Here is a 20,671-nt window from a genome sequence, read left to right as displayed (position 1 = left end):
TGGTACAGGGCCTAGTACAACAGTTCTCACTTGCAATCAGCCCCTTCCTGCATTAGCCAGTCTAATAAAAACAGCATGTGTTGAGTAAGGGTGAACCAGTCCCTCATTAAAGCATTTCAAAAATCCAGAGGAGTCTGACAGGAGATAAAAAGGAAGAAGACAAGAGAGAGAAGATGCAGGGAGATGAAGGAAATAAAATGGCTATGACTGTTTCCACTGGAAGCAGCATTCCAAGGAGCAACACCCTCTCTACCTGCCATCCTTCCCTGACAAGGTCAGCCTAGAAGCAGCATTCCTCCTTTATTCCTGTACAAAACTCTTCTTTTTTTTCCCCTCCCCAGATTACTTTTAACACTCACTTCCTGCCCAGTCTGGCGCTTACATGCAAAAAGAAGTACCTTTATGGCACTCCTTTACCGGCTGGGGTATCACAGGCCTGTGCTTTTACTACGTGTTTGCTAAGCACCAAGCAGTATTTGTTTTCTTCATCTTCCCACTTGTCAGCAGCAGTCACAGCCTCAAAAACTGAATTTGCTTCTTCATTTCAGGACTGAAATCATTCATAGCGCCTAACGTAACAGACTGCAACACCTTCACTGCTAAGCACACCACGACAATGAGGGGGCCCGCACTGAGCCTTAAAAACACTAACCAACAAATGCACACAGGCTGAATTATTTCTTTGGCATACCAAAACCTACATTTTAGTTGAGAAGATGGAAGATTAGAAAGACAGAGCATTTTCCTTTCCACTTTTATCAGCACATGCATAATCCCCCTCTACTCCCTCAGTCATAGCTCTGGGGTTTCGTTAAAAATGAAAATCGCAGCCAAAAAAAAGCCTCAAGTTGGAGAAGTGCTGTGCAACAACTCCTAAGCGGTTCAAACAGCCTGGATGCAACTCAGTGGAAATTCAGATACCGTTTGCTAGTGGCTTGAATGCCAAATAAAAACGAAGACTCGTATGGGGCAGGAAGACCTCACAAATATTCAGGTTGCTCTTAATGGAGTGAATGTGTTCTGGGCCTCCTCTTCCCATGTGGCTGTCACACAAAGCACTTATACCTCATTGCATAAATACAAAGTGTTACAGGTATCACATGGTACACCATGTGTAACTCCAGAAACCCAATTTTTACCCTCCATCCAACAAGATGGAAAGCACTTTGTAACCAGCTAGCTTACCTCCTGACAGCTGATAAGCTGGGTTTGCAAACACTATCCCAGTGCCTGAGAAATCGTTACGTTAGTCTATGTAGACAGCAAATTACTGATGTGTTAAGAACAAAGAAGTGCCTACCCTGGAGGCTCTCAATCCCATTTCACATGGAAGGTGCAATTCTTGCGCTTTCCCAGTAAGCCCTATGAGTACTTCTCAGCCTCAACATCTCTTGGCCCTACATGACCACAGAGGTGAATTGACAGTTTCCCCATTGCAAGACTCTGTGTGTCAACAGGACAGACTCAGGAGTACTAAGAATTAACCACACAAAGAAAAACCTTCAGCTGAGTCAAGGCCACAACATTCAGCACTTGGCAGTCTCAAGGCCCTTTTCTGACCCAGGATAACACAGTAAAGGGTGAAAGGAGAGAAAACCAGTAAAGATATGAAAGTAAAAAAAAAAAAAGGTACAGTTGTTATATAACCTTATGAGTAGCCCAAGATTTTTCTGACTGTAGCCCAAGTAAAAGTTCCACCATAGGAGGCATGTCAGGAAGAGGAACTGAGAGTACCACTTGCCCACCTCCACTGGGAAACGATGCTGTCTGTAGGGCTGGAGCACAGCTCGCGATGGAAAAGCTTCACCTGCAAGAGTGACTATGAAAAGCCGCAGTGGAGGACAGCAAACTGCAGTACTTCTAGGACAAAATGTGCCTCAAGACCGTACCAGAACAACTGATTTTAGCAGGCGCATACATGAGGGCGGAATTTGGCCTATATTCTGTATACTTTTAAGTTTCTGTTCATAGGGGAAAGAAAGAAGGCCTCTCAAGTTAAAGCAGCAACCTGAAGAGTAAAAATAATCCTACAGCCTGATGGAGAGAAGGTCCCCTGTCCTTAGAGAACAACATAAGGGCAGTGTCAGTAAATCTGCATACCAAAAAGAGAAAACTGAAAAACTAAAGTCTTGAACATTGACTTACGAAAACTCCTTTAAACAAACAAACAGGCATTCACTTCACTGACACAGTGATTTTATTTAAATAAGCTCTACTAATAAGCAAGGGTAACATTTCTCTTGGTCATAATCTTATCAGCCAATTGAATACTTGATTTAGCTGTGACATTAGCAAATGCAACATGCAGCTGCCACCCTCCCAGTTCACTGATGCAAAAACATCCCTTTTCTAAGATGCACCTATATTCAGGCCCATCAGTTTGCTGCTTCTTTACAGTTAAACATGGGGACCAATTTGGCACCATGACAAATACGTTTCCAGGTGTTGGCTACTGGCATAGGTTAAGCCAGTCACTTAATTCCTGTGAGAGAAACTACCATGTTAATTTAACTGTCACCTTTCACTCCTGCAAGAAGAGCTTAAAGCTTGAGTTGAGGTAAGAAGCAGGACTGGCGAAGAGATGAGACAGCTCCTCTTGTTAGCAAGAGTGCTTCATATGGAGAGCCTGTAAGAACAGCTTTCCTACTTGAACATCATGGAAGAAGTGTTCTGGTGTTTCGAGCCATCTCCAGAGAGAGACACTATTCCACCACAGCAGTTTCCATAAGGCAAATGTACATACACTGGTAAAACATGGCAACCGTACTTAACTGTAGACAAAGCTGCAGGTTTATCACTACATCTTGTGTCAACTGTACCAAGGTGTTTCAGGCAGCAGCTGATGGATTTTCACACAAAGTATGTATGCTTCCATAATGAAGTTCATTTAAGTGTCTAAAATCCAACAGCAGATAGGAAAGCTGAATTCTGAGTCTTTCAAATAGGCAAGTAATCACTGAGAAAATATGTAAGCCAGCCTGTCACTGGGACTTTTTGAAATTCTGGTTTATAGAAAGGGGAAAAAAAAAAAAAAAAAAGAAAAAGAAAAAGAAAAGGAGTTCCTGGTTTAATTTACATTTCTGTTGTAGCACTCACCCAATTTGTCCACTGGGGACTTGATCCAAGTTGTAGCAAAACCAAGTTTAGGACCATTCTTGTTAATTTAAGGACAAACAGATGGGTTTAATTTTTTACAGCTTCAATCCTCTGGAGCTCTCTTCCCTCTACACCTTACAAGCAGTGTTGGCTCCAACTTTAATTGTCCTAAAACCATGGGACTTTCACAAATAGCAGCTCAATGACCAAAAAAGTGTGTGTAATATATACATATATATATATATATAAAAATTTATGAAAAACATGTAACAATACACAATTCTGGAAAATGTCCCTTTGCTGCTGTGGTCTGTAGCCAGGAGAAAGCACAACATCATATAAAATCCTGACAGAACACAGCTACTTGAATAATCCCACCCTCTTCCACAATGCTGCAGATTACTTCATCTGCAGTGGTCTTGAAAATGCATTTAACTCTACAGATAACTATGTTCTTCACAACAAAAGGAATGAAAATGAGAGGAAAACACTACTGTTTGCCAATGAGAAAACAAACAAAAAAGCAGCACAAGGCTAGTAAGGAAAGAATGGTTAATCTCACATTTCTAAAAGGGTATTATAAACAAAGAATGGTGAACAACAAAAAGAAAATATATTAAAAAATACAAAAGTGCTTAATGGTGTTCTTTTAAATATTTACTTTGCTGCTACTTGGAGAATAATTTGTTCCATTTAGTAGTGTTGGGCTCAAAGGACCGCTTTAATCCAGAGAGATTAATTATAGCCTTTGGAGTTATAAACACAATTTGGGAAGTGAAGCAGAGAAGAACAGAGCGATGCCTCTCACGCTGGCGATTAGCAAGTTTACATGCTTCGGGGCTGCACCACACTGCCTGTGCCCCTGCTTACACCTGCATGCTACAGGCAGAAGAGTGCACAGGGTGCCCATAAACTGGGGAAAACCAGCCCCCAAAAGATATCCAGGGAAGACACTACTCTACCCTACAGCATTGGGTAGTTGCCCATACACTGTTGCTATGGGCAACTAAAATATTTCTCAGGTGTCCTTCACCAAAAAAACAAATTCACTTGTACCTTAAGAAGCTTAAGAACGACAAGTCACCATGCCAAGACAAGCAGCAGCACTCAGTGGGCACCGGACCTCAACCACACTGCCTTTAAACCTTTCATATGATTTCACACATCTCTCCCTCTGCTCATCACCATGTCCCGCACCAGGAGACACAGGAACTGGCAACACCGTGCAGAGCAAAGCTGGAAGCAATCTTACCTAGCAAGGGGTTGGCTGCTCCCTCCTCCGAGCTCTCCTCAGCCCCTTCCTCCCCCAGGCCAGAGGTGACCGAGTCCTCCGGAGCGGACGCAGATTCGGGGGTACTGGGCCCACTGACAGACCCCGAGTCCCCTTCCTCGCTGCTGGAGCCATAGCGGTCTGGCTGGGCAGCCGTCCCCCTGTCACGGCAGCTCCTGCGCTCCTTGCGGTGCACCCGGGAGTGCAGCACCATTTGGTGGTAGGTGCGGAAGATCTTGCCGCACTCAAAGCACTCGGTGGACTTGTTCTGGGTGGCCCGCCGGCTCTGCCGTGAGGCAGGGCGGTAGTCCAGGTCCCCCTGGGCAAGCGGGCAGCTCTCCCCCGATGGGATGCTGCCAGTTTTCTCCAGGCGCCCACTGGTGCAGCTCTTCTTCTTGGGGTTGCTGGAAGAGCTGGGTGAGTCCTGGTCTCGCTTGCGTTTCTCCTGGTTGACAAGGATATACTCTCTTTTATCCTTGTCATAAGTCACGTCTGCATCTGCCAGGGCCTCGTCCCATCCCACATACTTCACATACTCTGAGGGCTCTACTACTTTTCCTTTGGTGGCCAGCTGCCAAGCTTGGTAGCTACTGACGGGATCCAGCTCGGCTACCCTTTTCCCAGGCTGTTCTCTTGTAACTCTATCCAGCCCTACAGATGGCCTTAGATTGAGACACTGCAAGAAAAACTGCTTCGTTACTGAGGAGCTTAGGCTCCCGTCAATTAAGTCCTCAGCTCTATCCCCAGTGCTGCCCCTCTGTGCTCGGTAGTGAACAGCATTATGCGCTTTCAGGCTTTCCATATTTGTAAACAGATTTCCACACTTGGTGCAAACTTCATACAGAGATAGGCCTGTCACAATCATCTCTTCCTGTATCACGTTATTGATAGTGGCTATGAGCTCCAAATCATTTTTTGGTTTGTTTTTGCTCCCAGTCTTGGGGCCGTGTGACTTCATATGGTTTTTGAGAAACCAGGGCTCTTTGAATCTCCTACCACAAATGTGGCACCCATGATCAAATGACCCCCTGTGCTTTTTCATGTGAGCTTTCAGGAACCAGGTTTGACTAAAAGCCTGACCACAGACTTCACATGGAAACTCGCCTGCACTCGGCTCACTCTTGCAGTTCTCAGTGTAGGCTCCCCCATTTGGGACCTGAGCATGGTCCTTCTCTACATGGCTTAACAGCATTTCCTCCCTCAGGGTCATGTAGCTACACAACCTGCACTTGAACGGTTTATGGACCTGGTGTAGGTGCTGCTCCAGGTCCTTCTTCCTTTCAAATTTGTTTTTGCAGAAGGTGCACTGGTAAGAGGTCAACTTGCCATCCACCTCCGCTGGAACTGCCTCCATGACCTCCTTCTTGCTGCTTCTCAACAAGATCTTGCTGCTATCAACCTGAGCAGTACCATTCAAGATCTTGTTGCAGGCAGATGTACTTTTAGTGGGGCTGGTGCACCCACCAAGGCCCTCCGAAACGCCCATCTCCCCCAGCTGCGCCTCTCCCATCTCCGCCTCATGCCCCTGACTTAAAGTGCCTGTTCTGTGACTACGGATGTGGATCTTGAGGTTGCCCTTTTGGGAAGCTCTGTGATCACAGTAAGGGCATTTGTAGGGCTTCTCACCCGTGTGCTTCCTCATGTGCTGCGACAAGGAGCTCTGAAAAGGGAAACTTTTACCGCAGATGCAGCAGCTGTGGCACATGGTCTTGTCAGTATCAATGTCATTCTTGCTTAGCTTGCCTGGGCTGGAGGATCTCCGTAGCTCCATTTCTGCCTCTCTTCTACGATCCATCTGTATTACTGCAACATCAGGTGAGCAGGGCAGGAGGACGAAAGCATGCCCGGCAGCAGAGGAGGGCTGGACTGCGTTTTCAATCATACGGTTCTGCAGAGAGACGTTTTATTGCTTCATTCTCTGGGTGACGTTTCTCCTTTCAGCTGCTCAAGAGAGTCTGAAGCGCCGCTTTACTTCTGTGTGCTCTGTAAACGGATGGCATAGATCACCTGAAACAAGAACAAAAATCACACAAGTGTACAGAAATCATGTAAGCAGACTCTTAAACCTAGATTTTTAAACCTATTCATATTTTGAATTCAACAGCTGCCATCACACACCCCACGTTCACAAGCATACTGTGCTATAATTTATTGCACCAAAAAGCAGCAGCTTCTCCTTTTCCTGATAATCTAGATTTCAGAGGCAAGCATCATTAATAAACAAGTAAAATCAAAAAAAAAAAAAAAAAAAGGCAAATATTCATTCCCATAAACTGAATATCAGAGTGTCTTTTAAAAAGTACAAACTCTCAAAACATTTTTTGTTTTAAAACCAGGCAGAAGCGGCTAAAAATACACCTTAAATGAGGAAAACATTTCTTGAACTGATCATTATGCTTTAAATCTGTGGCTTTACCATCATGTGTAATTTCATGTAAAATACTTACTTGCCAAAGATAAAAGGCTTTCCTAGAGTCTTTAGCAAGTATCATATTCCTGCTGGCAACTGCATTACTTTGCGCCTCAGACAGCTCTGCTCTGCTTGATGTGGCATACACAGAGCAGGCGCAGAGGCTGAGGACGCTCAGTACTTTGATTAGGGAGAAAACAAGAATCCAGAGCCTGACAAAGCATTCAGGAAAACTAGAAGTTATTTCCTGATGGACAATGAAGAAAAAAAACAAAACCCTCAAAGTGTAATATTTAGTCACAATCTAACAAAGGAAACTGATGATGTGCGTAGGTATCAAATGATCTGAAATAGGAGTGATTTATGTCAACAAGACATACAGGAAACCACAGCACCACCCACCACAGCGAAACAGAACCTTAACCATAAACAAACAAACAAAACAAGAAACAGTTTTGATTAACAAAACAGATTAATAAAAGTTTTAAAGCTTTTGTATCTCGTCATGACTAAACGCAACGTCAATATCTGCCTCAGCAATGCAAGATGCAACACACCAGCAATTCCCCACCTTGTATATGGCAAAAGACAATGGGTAAGCCTCCACAGATTGTTTCTTTTCCAATTACCACACTGTAAAAAATCTTCCCCCCTTCCTATCCTCATTAAGTACTACAAACACCACATGACTAAGATCAAAGAATACTGTATTTTCTAATAAAAAGAACCAATCTATTACTACATTAAGAAAACATCCACTCTTAAAATGCAGCTAAAAATATGCAGAGCAATAACAAGACTATATATTCACACATTCATCACTTGACATCCGTGACTCAATAAATAAAGAGCTACAGATCTACAGTTGTACATTTTAAGGTGTATTCACCTCTGCATCTCTTCAATGTGTAAATAAATAAATAGTCTAACCACATCACCAGCATGAGCCTTACAAAAAGCAAGGTAAAACTGATGCAATGCTCATATCAGCTACACATTATAGAATAACTTCATTATGTTTAAGATAATCTAGTCTCTTATTTGCTACAGGACCATACATTTCTGGGTTTGATTTTCTGCAATATCTAATATCCGGTTCAGCATGTGAGGAGTTATCAACAGCATCTACCCAAACTACCTTTTCCTCAAGAGAGCTGACAGTAATATCTAAAGGACATGATGCAAATGCTATTTCATTCCTTGAATGAAGAATTTTCATATTATGACTAATTTATTGTGACTAAAAAGAAAAATAAAATCCCAAATTCAGAAATCCATGAGAGCAGGAAATGTATAAACAAGAATATCTAAATTAATCTCTGAAATTAGCCATTTAAAACCAAATGGAGGGGCAGCCTCAGAAGAAATTCCCTGGGTGTTTAACGGATGTCAGCCACTGGAAGTTGTGGCTGTACCAGAAGGTATGAACATGCCAAACAGCAAACAGAAGTGCAGTTTACACTGCATTATTGATGTATGAAACAATTCAGAGTAACATCTTATTTATTTGACCTGTAACCTAAACTTGCCAAGTAACAACCCATAGTGTCTTATAACCAAAGACTTAACCTAAAAGTCATTAAATCATAAAAAGAAACACCAGGGTAACTTCTTGCATTTAACACAACAGTACAGAATACTTGAACAAGCTACAGATTCTTTTCTAATGTTCTCCACCACTGCAGAAAAAAAAAAACCAGCAAGCTCTGGGGCAGAGTTTTCCAGGTATTTTATACAATCTTCTCTACATTCTGTATTTTCTACAGTTTACACCAGTGAGAAACACTGCTTACTGACAGGCTGACTTTTAGACTAGTGACTTTTGGTTTTTTTGTAGGTCCCATTTTAACTCAACTTTCTACAAGGTTTCCTGTCTGAAAGTTCAAAAGACCTTTAGGAGCTAAACTTAGACAAGAATGCTGTATGCAGCAGTTCAGACACACATAAATCCAAAGCTTCAGAGTTCCTTTGTTTACTTGGCCGCAGCTTCCCTGTGCTTAGCCTTGACATATTTTGCTTTAATTATTTATAGCATTTTCATTAATGAAACTTAGTTATGAAAATGAGGATATGAGGAAGCATTATTTATAAGAGGGGTATTAGCCACTCACAGGAGATTCCCCTCAGCCCTATATTACATTAGGCCTGAGGGGGGAAAAAGTCAGAGTTAAAAAATTGCCAAATTATTTTATAAGTCTAAAATACTTAATGGAAGTGTTATCGTCTTCACCAAAATATTCTGAGATAATTGTTTCATCTTTATTACTTTAGCTTGGCCAACACAGTGCAATTTGTAACTTTAAAAGCTGAAATAAAGTAGTCCTAGATTTGAATTATTTAAGACTCACAAAAATTCCACCCTGTTCTTCCACAGACAGAAATTCCAGGGGGAGGAAGGGTGTTCACCCAATCCAAGTTTGCTTTACACAGCGTGGAGAGGTCTCCCTTAGGCTTTGGCAAACTGAATGAGATAAACATATATGAACAATTTAGAAATCCCTCCCTGCATCATTTGAGTGCCACTTAAAAGTAATGCTTTTAGAGGGGCTCTTTGAGAACAGCAAAGCCAGTGTTCATTGGAAAGAAGCAGGAAAAAAGAAAAAAACGATTTTGAAGAAAGCTTGAATTCCAAAGACTGAACGTACAAAATAAGGAAAACATCACTTGCAAAATCCTTCCAATAGAAAATAATATTTTGGCTTAATAATTTCCACTTTAGCATTAACCACTAAACAAAGATGGCACAAGGGATGGAAGACATCAACTTGCAAATCAAGCCACACTGATTGCTCTTCTGCTGTTAGTAAAATTTTGCCACAGCTATTTTTGTTTCTTCCAGGCTGACTGTGGTAATAAAAATACCTGTATTTTGAAATAATTATGAAAGTATTCTGAAATAATTCTCTTTCAGCACACATGCAACATGGCCACGTCCAGCTACCCTAAGGCTACTACAAAAACGTTTCAACTCTCACTAATTTCAGGCGGTAGACGGTAACCTTTCATTGCTGTGGTTCAAGTTCACCCTGCAGTTCCTTAGCACCATCCTGCCACACAGAATCCATAGCAAAGTCACATCCAGCCTGCAGATTTCTCCTACACTGTCACAGCACAGTGATCCCTACTAGCACACTTGCAAACCATAAGGAAATTCAAGTGAATGCAATCTGTAAATTAATACGTAGTCTTTAAAAGTATTTTGTGTGGTTTAATGGCATTGCAGCCATTAAAACATGGTAATGTGTGTATATGCCAAATGCCATGCAACTCCTTGAGTGTGTTTGATATTATGTTGTAAGAGGCATATGAACTAGATTCACTTTGTTTTGTTGAACTAGGGATCAGCAGTTCACATAAGAGAATGCTGGCCAGTATCCAGGGCATTTCCAGCCCTTATTAAATACACTGAGGCACTTAACACCACTACCATTTACATGCAGGTTTGGTATATAAAGCAAGGTGAAAGAGAAACGTACAAAGACCCAAAACCAGGAGAGGTGACATGATGAGAAATGCCTTTGCTCAGTCAAATATTTCAGGCTTGTTTCTGCACCACCTGCCCCATAGACAGCCTTTGCCTTGACCCACACAGTGACAAACTTTTTTTAATGTCCCCACCAGAAGGGAAAACAAGCTTTCCTACCAGCTTAAACCAAGAATTGGTTAGAATTGACTCTATTTCAAACACTTAGACACCAAAACTTCTCTGGTTTTAAAAACTTAACTCAGACACAGTTCTTGGGTGAGAGAAAATACATCTGGCCAAAGGGACCTGCTGTCATCACAGAGCCACAAGGCGTTTCCCAGCATCAGCAACAGCTTCCCCAGCAAGGTCATGGTAGCACATCCCCGGTGGCAGAGATGCAGGTGCACCAGCGCATGGCTGCACCATCCTCACAACTTCTGCAAGTCGTTAAGTATATTAAAAGTACAGGGGAACAGCATTTTAAATAAAACAGGAGCATTCTGAAATACCTACTACTGTACATGCCACCTGCATGTTCTGGAAAACGACTGGGTAGGCTGTGAGGACTCCCTGCAGGGCGAGACAGACTCTTTTAAGGACCTTTTGCAGCTCTTGGAAAACAACTAATGCAAGAAGAAACTGAAAATAAACTACACTAGAAAACTGAAAAATAGAATGCAAGAGGTACCATATTGTAAAACTAATTGAAAATTCGTTTGCTACATACAGATATCCTGTGCAATGCAGAATGAGAGGAAAACATACAAAAAAATTATTCCTGTTCTAACATACAGAAGACTATATATTCTTTTTTAATTCCCCTTCAACTAACCCTGACTTTAAAAATCATTTTGCACGGCTGTAATGTCAAGAAGGGAAAACTCTTCAGGAAGTAATAAGCAAGAACATACAATCTGGGAAGCTACATAGACCTATTCAAACAGCACAGTGTCTATTTTAAAACAAACTACTTTCAGTTTGGGTGCAAGTATTTCAAATCCCATCTGAAACAAATGCACTGGAGAAATATTGCTCTTACAGTCTTCAAGAGCTTTGACTATATACTCCAATCACCCCACCGTGCTCCTTTGCCAAAAGCAATGACTTTAAAAAAACTAAACAAAACAAACAAAACCCAAAAAAACCCAGCACGCAGAAAATACTGTAAGGCATGATCTTGTGGAAAAAATATCTTACTGAAATTTCTTCTAGATGATGAAATGACAAGACATGGAATATAAACGTGTAGGTGAATTTGAGAAAGTTGTAACTGTTAAAGAACAGCAACCTGGAGAGCTGATCTCTCTTGATTTGAGAAGGCTCAAGTGACCCCAGAGCCAAACAGACTTTGATGTTGAGAGTAAAGGCCAGAAGAGAGCAAAGTGCAGGGGAAGAGTGCATGGAAGGCACAGAAAGTTTTACAACTGCCTCACCAGCTTTCACGCTCACCAAATCACAGAGACCTTCTTCCCCTCCATGTGTTCTCCCTAGGCTGCAGGGACATCACCCTACACACATACTAGCTGTGCTCTACCTGCACACCCTCCTCCTCACTTTGTGAGGAGACATGGCTTCTTCTGAACACCCAGATCCCATGGGAGCCATCGGTCCACCACACTGATTAAAGACTTGATCCTGCCATCCTTATTTATGCACCAGCCCTACCAAAATGCCTTTTACAGACCTATGTCAACTAGCCGCTAGACCCTTTGCTCGCTTGAGCTTATCACACCTTTCAGACTATATCAAGGGTAGCAGAGCGAGTGTACCTTTAGGTAGTAAGCACATACTTGCTGGAAATCCTGACATTCTGCAACCTATGGACTAAATTTGCCATTAGGTAAAGGTTGTATAGCGCTGAAGTGATTTTCTGAGAGCAATCCAAGCTAACCCAGTAAAAAGCTATTCAAAAATCCAAAGCCAGTTCTAGAAGACTGTCAAATTTTCAAATGTATTCCGGTATTAAAAGCAACAATCTTGACAACAGATCTCCTAAAGTTTGTTTAAGCATGCCAAAACTGACACAGGATTGAAAAGGAGAAATAAAAAGCTCCCGGAAAAACAAACAAGGAATTTCTATTCATTTATTTCCGCTTAGGCTACACAAAATCCTTCAGCAGCATTTTGCAATACTTTTTTGTTCAATTATTTTAAACCAGCCTTCCCCTGCGGCTGGGGAAGCTCTTCCCATTTAAAGAGTTTGCTGTCTGAACCCTGCAATATTATTTTGAGCTTCTCCAAATACATCATGTGTTTTCGTGTCCTTCTCCCTCCATGAGCTAATGACATTTTGCAGCAGGCTTCAGAGAGGCAGCCAGGGCTGCAAAAGCAGAGTCAGGCCTTTTTCAACTGATGCCACACCCTTAGCAGGGGAAAGAATACACTGAAACGAAGATAAAACCACGAATGCTTAAAAAGCAGGAGGTAGGCATCTGCCAGCGAGGTGATCTCTCTCAAAACAAGGTCAGCGCAACCTCTGTAACCCAGATTTTATTGTGGCTCCTCAAGAAGCAGTTCAGGAGCAAGGGGAAGAGGGGGGAGCTTGCTTTTGCACTGCTACAGGGTATGTTGAGAAAGAGCTGTCACCCACTCCATACACATTTTGTGGTTTAGTATACTGTGCGTGTTTGTCTTCTGGGAGACAAAGAAATGTACTTTATTAGTTACACTGTAGTATTCTAAGCAATGAATTGAAATATATCATTAACATCCAGGACAAGCTTTATCTTGCTACTCAAACAAAGGGACTATTCTTTGAACAAATTGAGGGGGAAAATCCCATAACGACAATGAAGAGTTCCTCTCCCTAAAAACTGTGCTGCACAAGGGTAACAATTAAGGGCTTATATTCTCCAGACTGGGGTTGCAAATAGCTGCATGAAGCGATGCATTCACTATTGGGAGACTAAGTACCATTGATGACAAGGCCTTGGGGCTTCTGCTGTTCGCAGACCAATCAATAATCCATTATGAACAAACTACATTTCCCCTCTAATATGAAGAAATGAATAAAAGGGAGCCAGTATCACTAGTACTTCCATGGAAAAAAACAACAATGCAGAAATCACAAAATGCCATCACAAGACTTAAAACTACTGGTGATGTCTAACACTGACAGAACTACCCACAATAACCCTTTATTTTTATAGCAGTTGCTGGAGATTATAATCCAAAATAATAATCATTAAAAGCTTTTTTTAAAGGCAAGATTCTTTCAAGACTACTTATTCTGGCTGCAGGACAAAACAAAAAAGCAACATTAATCTTTCAAGACAAGGAGGAGAAAATTAACTAACTTCAAGTATCTACTAGTTTGCTCAAACTGTTTTCTAATGCAACGTAAATAAGAATGTCTAATTAGAAATAACAATGTGACTGGACAACCATAACAAGACTTTATTGCAGCAGCTGTGTTACCATCCAGACACGAGGCCCTGAAATTGTTGTTCTCCCATTGTCACTGTCACATGGTACAATGCCATCAGGAGAGGATCCATTTAAATAGCACAACCATAGCAAGCCTCAGCATCCTCAGTCCAGTTCCCAAACAGACTTCTCAACACAGCATGGGAAGGCAGAAGGGGAGAAAAGCTCTTCTGAAAAATGACAAATAAAGTATTTAAATTAAAAAAAAAAAAAAAAGTTACTGATTTTTTTATCAGTAACAGTAAATTAGACCCAAAGGAAACTCTGAGACCATTATTTTTAATGCATAAGGCAGTCTACGTCCTTCCTTTTTCTGAAATATAAAGACTAGTAGTTAAAGTTGACCTCGCGGGGTAGGGGGCTAGCGGGAATGAATACACAATGTGATTATTGATCAGCCCTAGAAAAACCAAGAACTGCACTAGTGCAGATGTGATTTTTTTTTTTCCTAGGGTCATTAATGATATATGTCAAAAGACAAAAGCTCTTATTCTGACATGCATTAACAGTACTGTTAATTCTGAATATAAGCATCATCCTAGCTTCAGAAAAATCTTAAAAACAACACAAAAAAGACCTCTATTTTTTCAAGGTAACAACAATGTTTTCCTATTTGGCCACACCCACCAAGTTACTTTAGTATTTTAGTACTCCCAAGCAGCAAAATTAGAAGAAAAGTTGAAGAAACATCCACAGTTCTGATAGTATCAAAAAAATAAGTCAGTTACAAATACAAGAAAAGTCACCTCAATACTGTTTTATTACCTCCTTATTCAGATCGATGGCACTGACGCTGTCTAGTCATGCATGTCTATGGAGATGCACACATACATGGGCAACACAGCATTTTCCCGGCATCTAACAGTGCTTTTATATTTAATGATCTTGTTAGAGTTTCCACTGCAAACCAATTTACACGGAGATGTAACATGGCCATTTTAAATCTTCAGCATGGGGGCTGATTTCAAACTGTATGGGCAGGGTATTTTCCCACCAATATGCTGCTATGTGCCCAGTTTGTATCTTAAAATGGGGGAAACAAAAAAGGTATCTGTTTTTATTTTGAGTGTCATGACAAGGAAATACTTAGGTTTTTAAATTTTACGTTATCTGCAAGAGAACAGGGACTGGATCATCAGCTGGCAGCCAATGCAGCAGTACAGTACATCACACGCATACGCACACACCACCCACCCCGCCCCTTGCTGCCTCTTTCATTTGCCCCATCAATGCAAGCTACACACAAACCACATCCTCAGCTGCCGTAAGCACACACGGTGCCATGAAATCAATTTGCACCAAACGAGAAGCCGTACCCTTAGCTAAAACCAGAATGCTTTTGTGCTGTGTAAATCAAGACTTGAATGCAAGAAAAGCAAGAACATAATTAAAAGTAAACATTATGAATTGTTGATTTCCTACCCCAGCAAAAAGTTAGAGGAAGCAATGTTGTCCTATGTGCCCAAATTCCTCCCTGCCACAACTAACATTTACATCAGTGAGGAACGAGCTTCAGTGCTTGAGTATATTCAGACAGTGCTGTAATGACCTGCCCATAGCAGGCCTGAAATGCAAAAAGCTCTATGTTTAATACCAAGCAAATTTACTAGCTACAGCTATGTTCAGCAGGTCAATGGAAGGTAAAGATTATTTCTACGGTACGTTGCTATGAAATAAGCTGTGTGGAGAATTAAGAAATTCAAGGTAATAAATTAGTTTCTCTTACACCTAATATATCCTACTGCTCAAACTGCTACAGTAAAATCATTACCTTATAAATGTAAGTGTTGCCAAGCGTTAACCTGTTAACAGATTTAGAATTACAGCACTGTTGTTTAACTATTAAAGCCTTACAGTAACAAAAAAATATTTCTGAAATAACACCAGCAAGTTGTTGTTTAGTCGTCCCCCCCCCAATTATAAAGGAATTATAAAGCACTGAAACAAGCTTTCAGGCAGTACTACCTTAACTCTTTTCAAAACCCCATTTTAAGAGAGTAGAAAGACTGCATTAAAAAAAAAGGGGGGGGGGGGGGGAAGATGGAAGGGGAGAGGGACGAGATGGGAAGAAAGGGTGAGGGAAAGGGCAGAAGTGAAAGGCAGAGAACTGTGCCCTGAAACACAAGGAGGGATAATCATATGCAATAAGCCATAAAATATATTCTGTTAAACATTACTTTCTGAGATAGCAATGTTTAGCACTGAGACGCAACACAAAACACACACCACCAAAACCTCATTTTCCATTGTTGGGTTACTTATTTTTATATATGAAAGTGTTTTACTGTAAGCTCTTGCAAAGCACAAAACAGCATGAACAAAGTCTATTTTAGGAAGCTTTCTCAAACGTTTAAGAACTTAAGCAGGTAATTAAGACTTTCAATCACAGTTTTTCCATTCTCTGCAACATTTCTGAATGTCAAGCATGCAGACTATGCCCAGGCCCGAGCACAGACGTTCTGCACTTTTGCGATCCCAAACCAGCCAAGCTGAAGCTAGCTTTGCACCAGCTGAAACTCAGGACCCACTGTATTGCTTAAAGTGCACGCAGCTTTGGCTTAGTGACTCCCAGCCCCAAACTGGCAGAGGACAGTGCTGAAGGCCAATCTGTGGATTGCCAGTGTCTCAGAAATACCTTCATTTTAACCTTCTTTTTGCTAAGGTACACAGATACCCCCAAATATCACTTGATCCACAAGTATGTTTTGTGATGATGAGCTTTTTTACACTTAGTAGTAAGACAGATGACTGCTCATAGTTTAAAAGAAGGATTACGAGTATCTAAGTTCACCAGCGGTTTTAAAGATAAGAAGATGCCTGCTGTTGTTTCACTACCCTGTTAATTGATTTTAGAGTTTTCTGTAGTTCTCAGCATTAAAAGCTACTGCCAGTATGTATGTGATAAATCCAACTTTGTAATATACCGAATCTTGTACTGCCCTATCACTATCAGCATAGAAAAGCAAACAGGTATAGCCAGTACAACAAAAGTGGTATTACCATAAAACATGAGCTGACTTACACAGTGGGGCAACTACTTTTCTCCTCTATTTATGTATTTACTTTTATGAACACAAAGGGAAGAAAGAAACAGTCCTGTATATCAAATGAATACAAAGCACACGATGACTTTTTCTGGATTTCAAAGCTCCCAGACAAGAGAAACTAAACTCAAACCAAATCATTCAGCTGTCAGTTGGTCTGGCTTATTTTGGTCTGAAATGCTGAACTATCTCTGTGAAATATCACTGCAACATATCATCCAGAGAGACAGATTCCATCCGCTCCTCATAAATACAATTTCAAGGCACATTTTACCAAGCCTGTTAACTTTATTCTCATTAAGGCACAATGTAAGGCATGCTTCAGATTTTGGCAGGCCAGAACACTGGATATCACAAGATAAACCCTGACAACTCTGTTCAGAACTACTCCACCTTCCTTACAAAAACAGGTACATGTACTTCCCCTCCCTTTGCCATTTAATCAGACTTTAAATCTTTGGGCCAATCCCTCACCTACAGCATACAAGTTGTTTCTTCAGAAACACAGAAAGAAATTTACTAAAATGCTGAAAATTATTCTGTATTTCATCCTCAATGGAAGAGAAGGGCCTGAATGGACATCCATCTCTAAAACCATTCCTGAGCTCACTGCTGGCCTTGGGAACAGGTAGGTAGATCTAAAAGCAGACAGAAGGCTAAAAAGAAGAGGAACAAAACCCAGCCTCTACATAGAAACTCTTGCACAGTCTCAGCATGTAAATGCTGAGCACCTACTTAAAAACAAAACAACCTCCCTACAATTACCACTGATAGGATAGTAAGCAAACAAGCCTGCAAGGGTCTGGTGTTGCCTGGTTGTTTATTTTTCCATATATTACAACTGCAACTTGCAAGGCAAATCTATCAGCTGGCAAGACAAATACCAATTACACTAAGAACATGAATTTGTTTGCATCACCAAATACTACAGTCAGACTTTATTTCTCCTTTCAAAGAAACATGCCTGTGTACTACATATACACACCAACACCCTCCCCCCTCTTTGTGACAGAGAACTCACATGCCGTCATTGCTATATTCACATCATCTTCCACCACAGCCCAGTCCCTGTCCATCTCACTCACACCCACACCCCTTCTGCAGCATTGATTTCCTTCCTTCCACTCTCCTATCCAGCTCCACCCCACCTCCATCACCACCATGCCTGCAAGCCTCAGCTATCCACACACGCCACCTACCTGTCAGATCCCTTCTGGACTACCTGGAGGCAGCATGGTCCCTTTCCCAAGCCACTGCCATCCCACAGTCCCAGCTGTAAAGGCCACTTCTTTTCCCCACTCTTTCTTCCCCTAGTCTTCTTGCCCTTCAGTCCTGCTTTCTCAGTCCTCCCCAAAGCTTCTGTTTCTTCCAGAAGCACCTTCACCTCCTCTCTCTCAAACCTGTTTGGGCCCTTCCTGACTAATTCTTCCATTTGGGCTCTTCCTCGCTTGTATGGCTTCAGTCCCTGCTCACTGGCTCCTTGTTCGGCAGGACAGTCAGCAAGTGCCTCTTCCTTTCCCCTTCTGTCTTACTCCCTAGAAGATGCCCATTCTTCAGGTGTTTCTATCTTCATTTACTATAGAGTCATCTCTGGCCACCAACATGTTCCCCTCTGCTTTATTCAAATAACTGCTGCTAACAGCATAGCGCTCTCCCAAAAGTTAAATGGATTATAACACCCAGGTCAAACACCTCACATGTTAGGTTCAAGTGCCATTCTTCTCTCTCAAGGACCTCCACAGTTCCACCTACTCCCTTTTGTGTGGGCAGTGATTCACTCTCCCAAATGCATCTTTTGCATCAGTTTCCCACTTATGACCTTGTGTTTTGACACTGCATTTCAACTGTTTTTCCATTATTTTTCCATTCATTCTTAAAGGCATGTTTTTCACAAATTACTCGAAATTATTTTCCAAAGCGAAATCCATCACTCCGTTTTGTTGTTTCTTTTCCCCCAATTTATAATATGTGTAGTAGATATTGCTATATTCTAATTGGTACATATATTCCTCAAGGCAGAGACTTGAAATTTTTTATACATGCTGTTTTATATACTTTATTATAGAGTGCCAAATGTTCCAACTTCAAACAATTTCTAAGAGCAAATTATCATTATAAAGTCAAGACTCACCTTTTGAAAGAGTCAAAGTCCCTCTTTTCATCACAGGCACAGCCAGAAGTTGAGAAACCAAGATTCTTTCCCATGAGTCCCAAAAGTAAACTAATGCCTTCTTCTGCCTACCCAGAGTTCACCTATTAGTGAACCAAAAGGACTATCAGATAGTAAAGAAATGAACAAAACACAAATCATGTCACTAACCTCTTGCCTCTCTGCCTTTTTGAAACACAGGTTTCCAGACAATTGCATCCATTTACACGATATTAATAACAACAAGCAAAAAGCATAACAAGCAGCACATTTCAAGTGCACATGCCACCAAAGGAAACACTGGGAAAAAAGTGGGCAGTGCAGAACATCAAATTAAAGTATAAGATCCCTAGTGGTGAATCTCACTTTCATAAGGTATTCTTACAGGCCTTAATTTCTTTCTACAGCTGGGACTGTAAGTCCGATTTGAAAGCTTTCTAAACTCACTTTCCTCCAGGACATGTATGCTGCTTTCTATTGCACATTTTACCATTTTGCAAATACAAATACTCCTTGACTCTCAGGGCAACGCTGAAGCAAGCAGATTTTCCACCAGAGATGCACAATGTACTGTGACTTGCTAACTCCAAGAGCAGAATTTGAGCCACTCTGTTAAATCCTTAAACCTGTTACACAACAAATAAGCATGGATTATGGTGTGGCTGGTTCACCATGGGATGTTTTGTGATGCTGTTCCTAACACACAAACGCCATTTGTCTCAGCCACATACACAAAGATCCTTCTTCTGTTTTTCATTGCCTATCTTTTTTAACGCTTTCACTTTTCTGCATCTGACCCATTTATTACTCAACTACTCTTTATTTAATATATTTTTACACCATAGTGAGTGCTAAATAATCATGGTTCAACAGCACAGTATATATGTGTATATATATATACACAGCTCTGTATATAAGTGACTGCTCGCGCTGGTTGACACTTCTTACTATGAAAACAAACCGTTTATAACTATATACTATCTTTAGTACTCCATGGCTACTCCACTTGCATTGGAGAGCATACAAATAAAAAGAAGCAATCTGTGCTGAGGAGGTTTTTATTTCAGTAGAAATATCAAGCAAAACTAAGAAAATGTCTGGCTAGAAGCACATTTTTAGGCAGGTGCAATTATATTTTGGCAGGTTTACAACAGTCAGCTACAATGTTTGCTAATACTTTAGAGCATTTTGGATTTTATTTTTTTTAAAACAGGTTTAGACAAGAACACTCGTATTTACTTATTTAGGTAATGGGTGTGTTTATCAGAGTCACTGTTTATAATCTGAAAAGAAGATTTCCTCACAAGGAAAAACTGGCCACATTAAACAAAAAACAAAGTCACCAAGACTCACAACTTGACTAACAGTAAAAAACACATTCTTGAAAGAAAGAACACACACAGCATTATTACTAGTGTATATAGGGTCACAAGTACAGGACCTTATCCATAACCATGTATTTTCTGAACATAAGGAAACCTTTTTCAAAAAATCCATGTATGAGGCTTGTAATCAAGAAGGAGAACTCCTTTCAATATCACAACTCTCAATATACAGCTTTGTTAAGTATCATTCCTCATTCTACCACACTTCTCTACTCACAGGCTTTCAAGTACCTCCCAAACTTCCCACACATTATTAACACAATCAACATATAAAGTCAAAGTGTTAATTAAAAACACTATCCAAAACCAGGTATAGTTAAAACTTGCAGAGAAACCACAATAAAAATCATGATTATAGTACTGCAAACTCAGAACACTAAACCTCATGGGCCAAGCACTCAAATACCACAATATAGCCAAAGACA

At 40.9% G+C, this 20,671-nt stretch overlaps 1 protein-coding gene across 1 annotated transcript in view; it reads right to left on the bottom strand.

Annotated features, from left to right (window-relative positions):
• ZNF516 (zinc finger protein 516) overlaps positions 1–7,042 on the bottom strand; it is a gene marked incomplete at its 3' end in the record, with an annotated part of 56,350 nt that extends 49,308 nt beyond the window's left edge. Inside the window, exon 1 of the mRNA XM_080639432.1 lies at positions 4,349–7,042. Within this exon, the coding sequence (XP_080495558.1) occupies positions 4,349–6,248 (1,900 nt within the window). The 5' untranslated portion in view covers positions 6,249–7,042. The remainder of the gene's footprint in view (positions 1–4,348) is intronic.
• Between the last annotated feature and the right edge of the window lie 13,629 nt (positions 7,043–20,671).

Source organism: Psittacula echo (genome assembly GCF_963264785.1).
Source record: "Psittacula echo genome assembly, chromosome: 2".
Taxonomy (NCBI): Eukaryota; Metazoa; Chordata; class Aves; order Psittaciformes; family Psittacidae; genus Psittacula; species Psittacula echo.
This window is presented reverse-complemented; position numbering and strand designations above follow the sequence as displayed.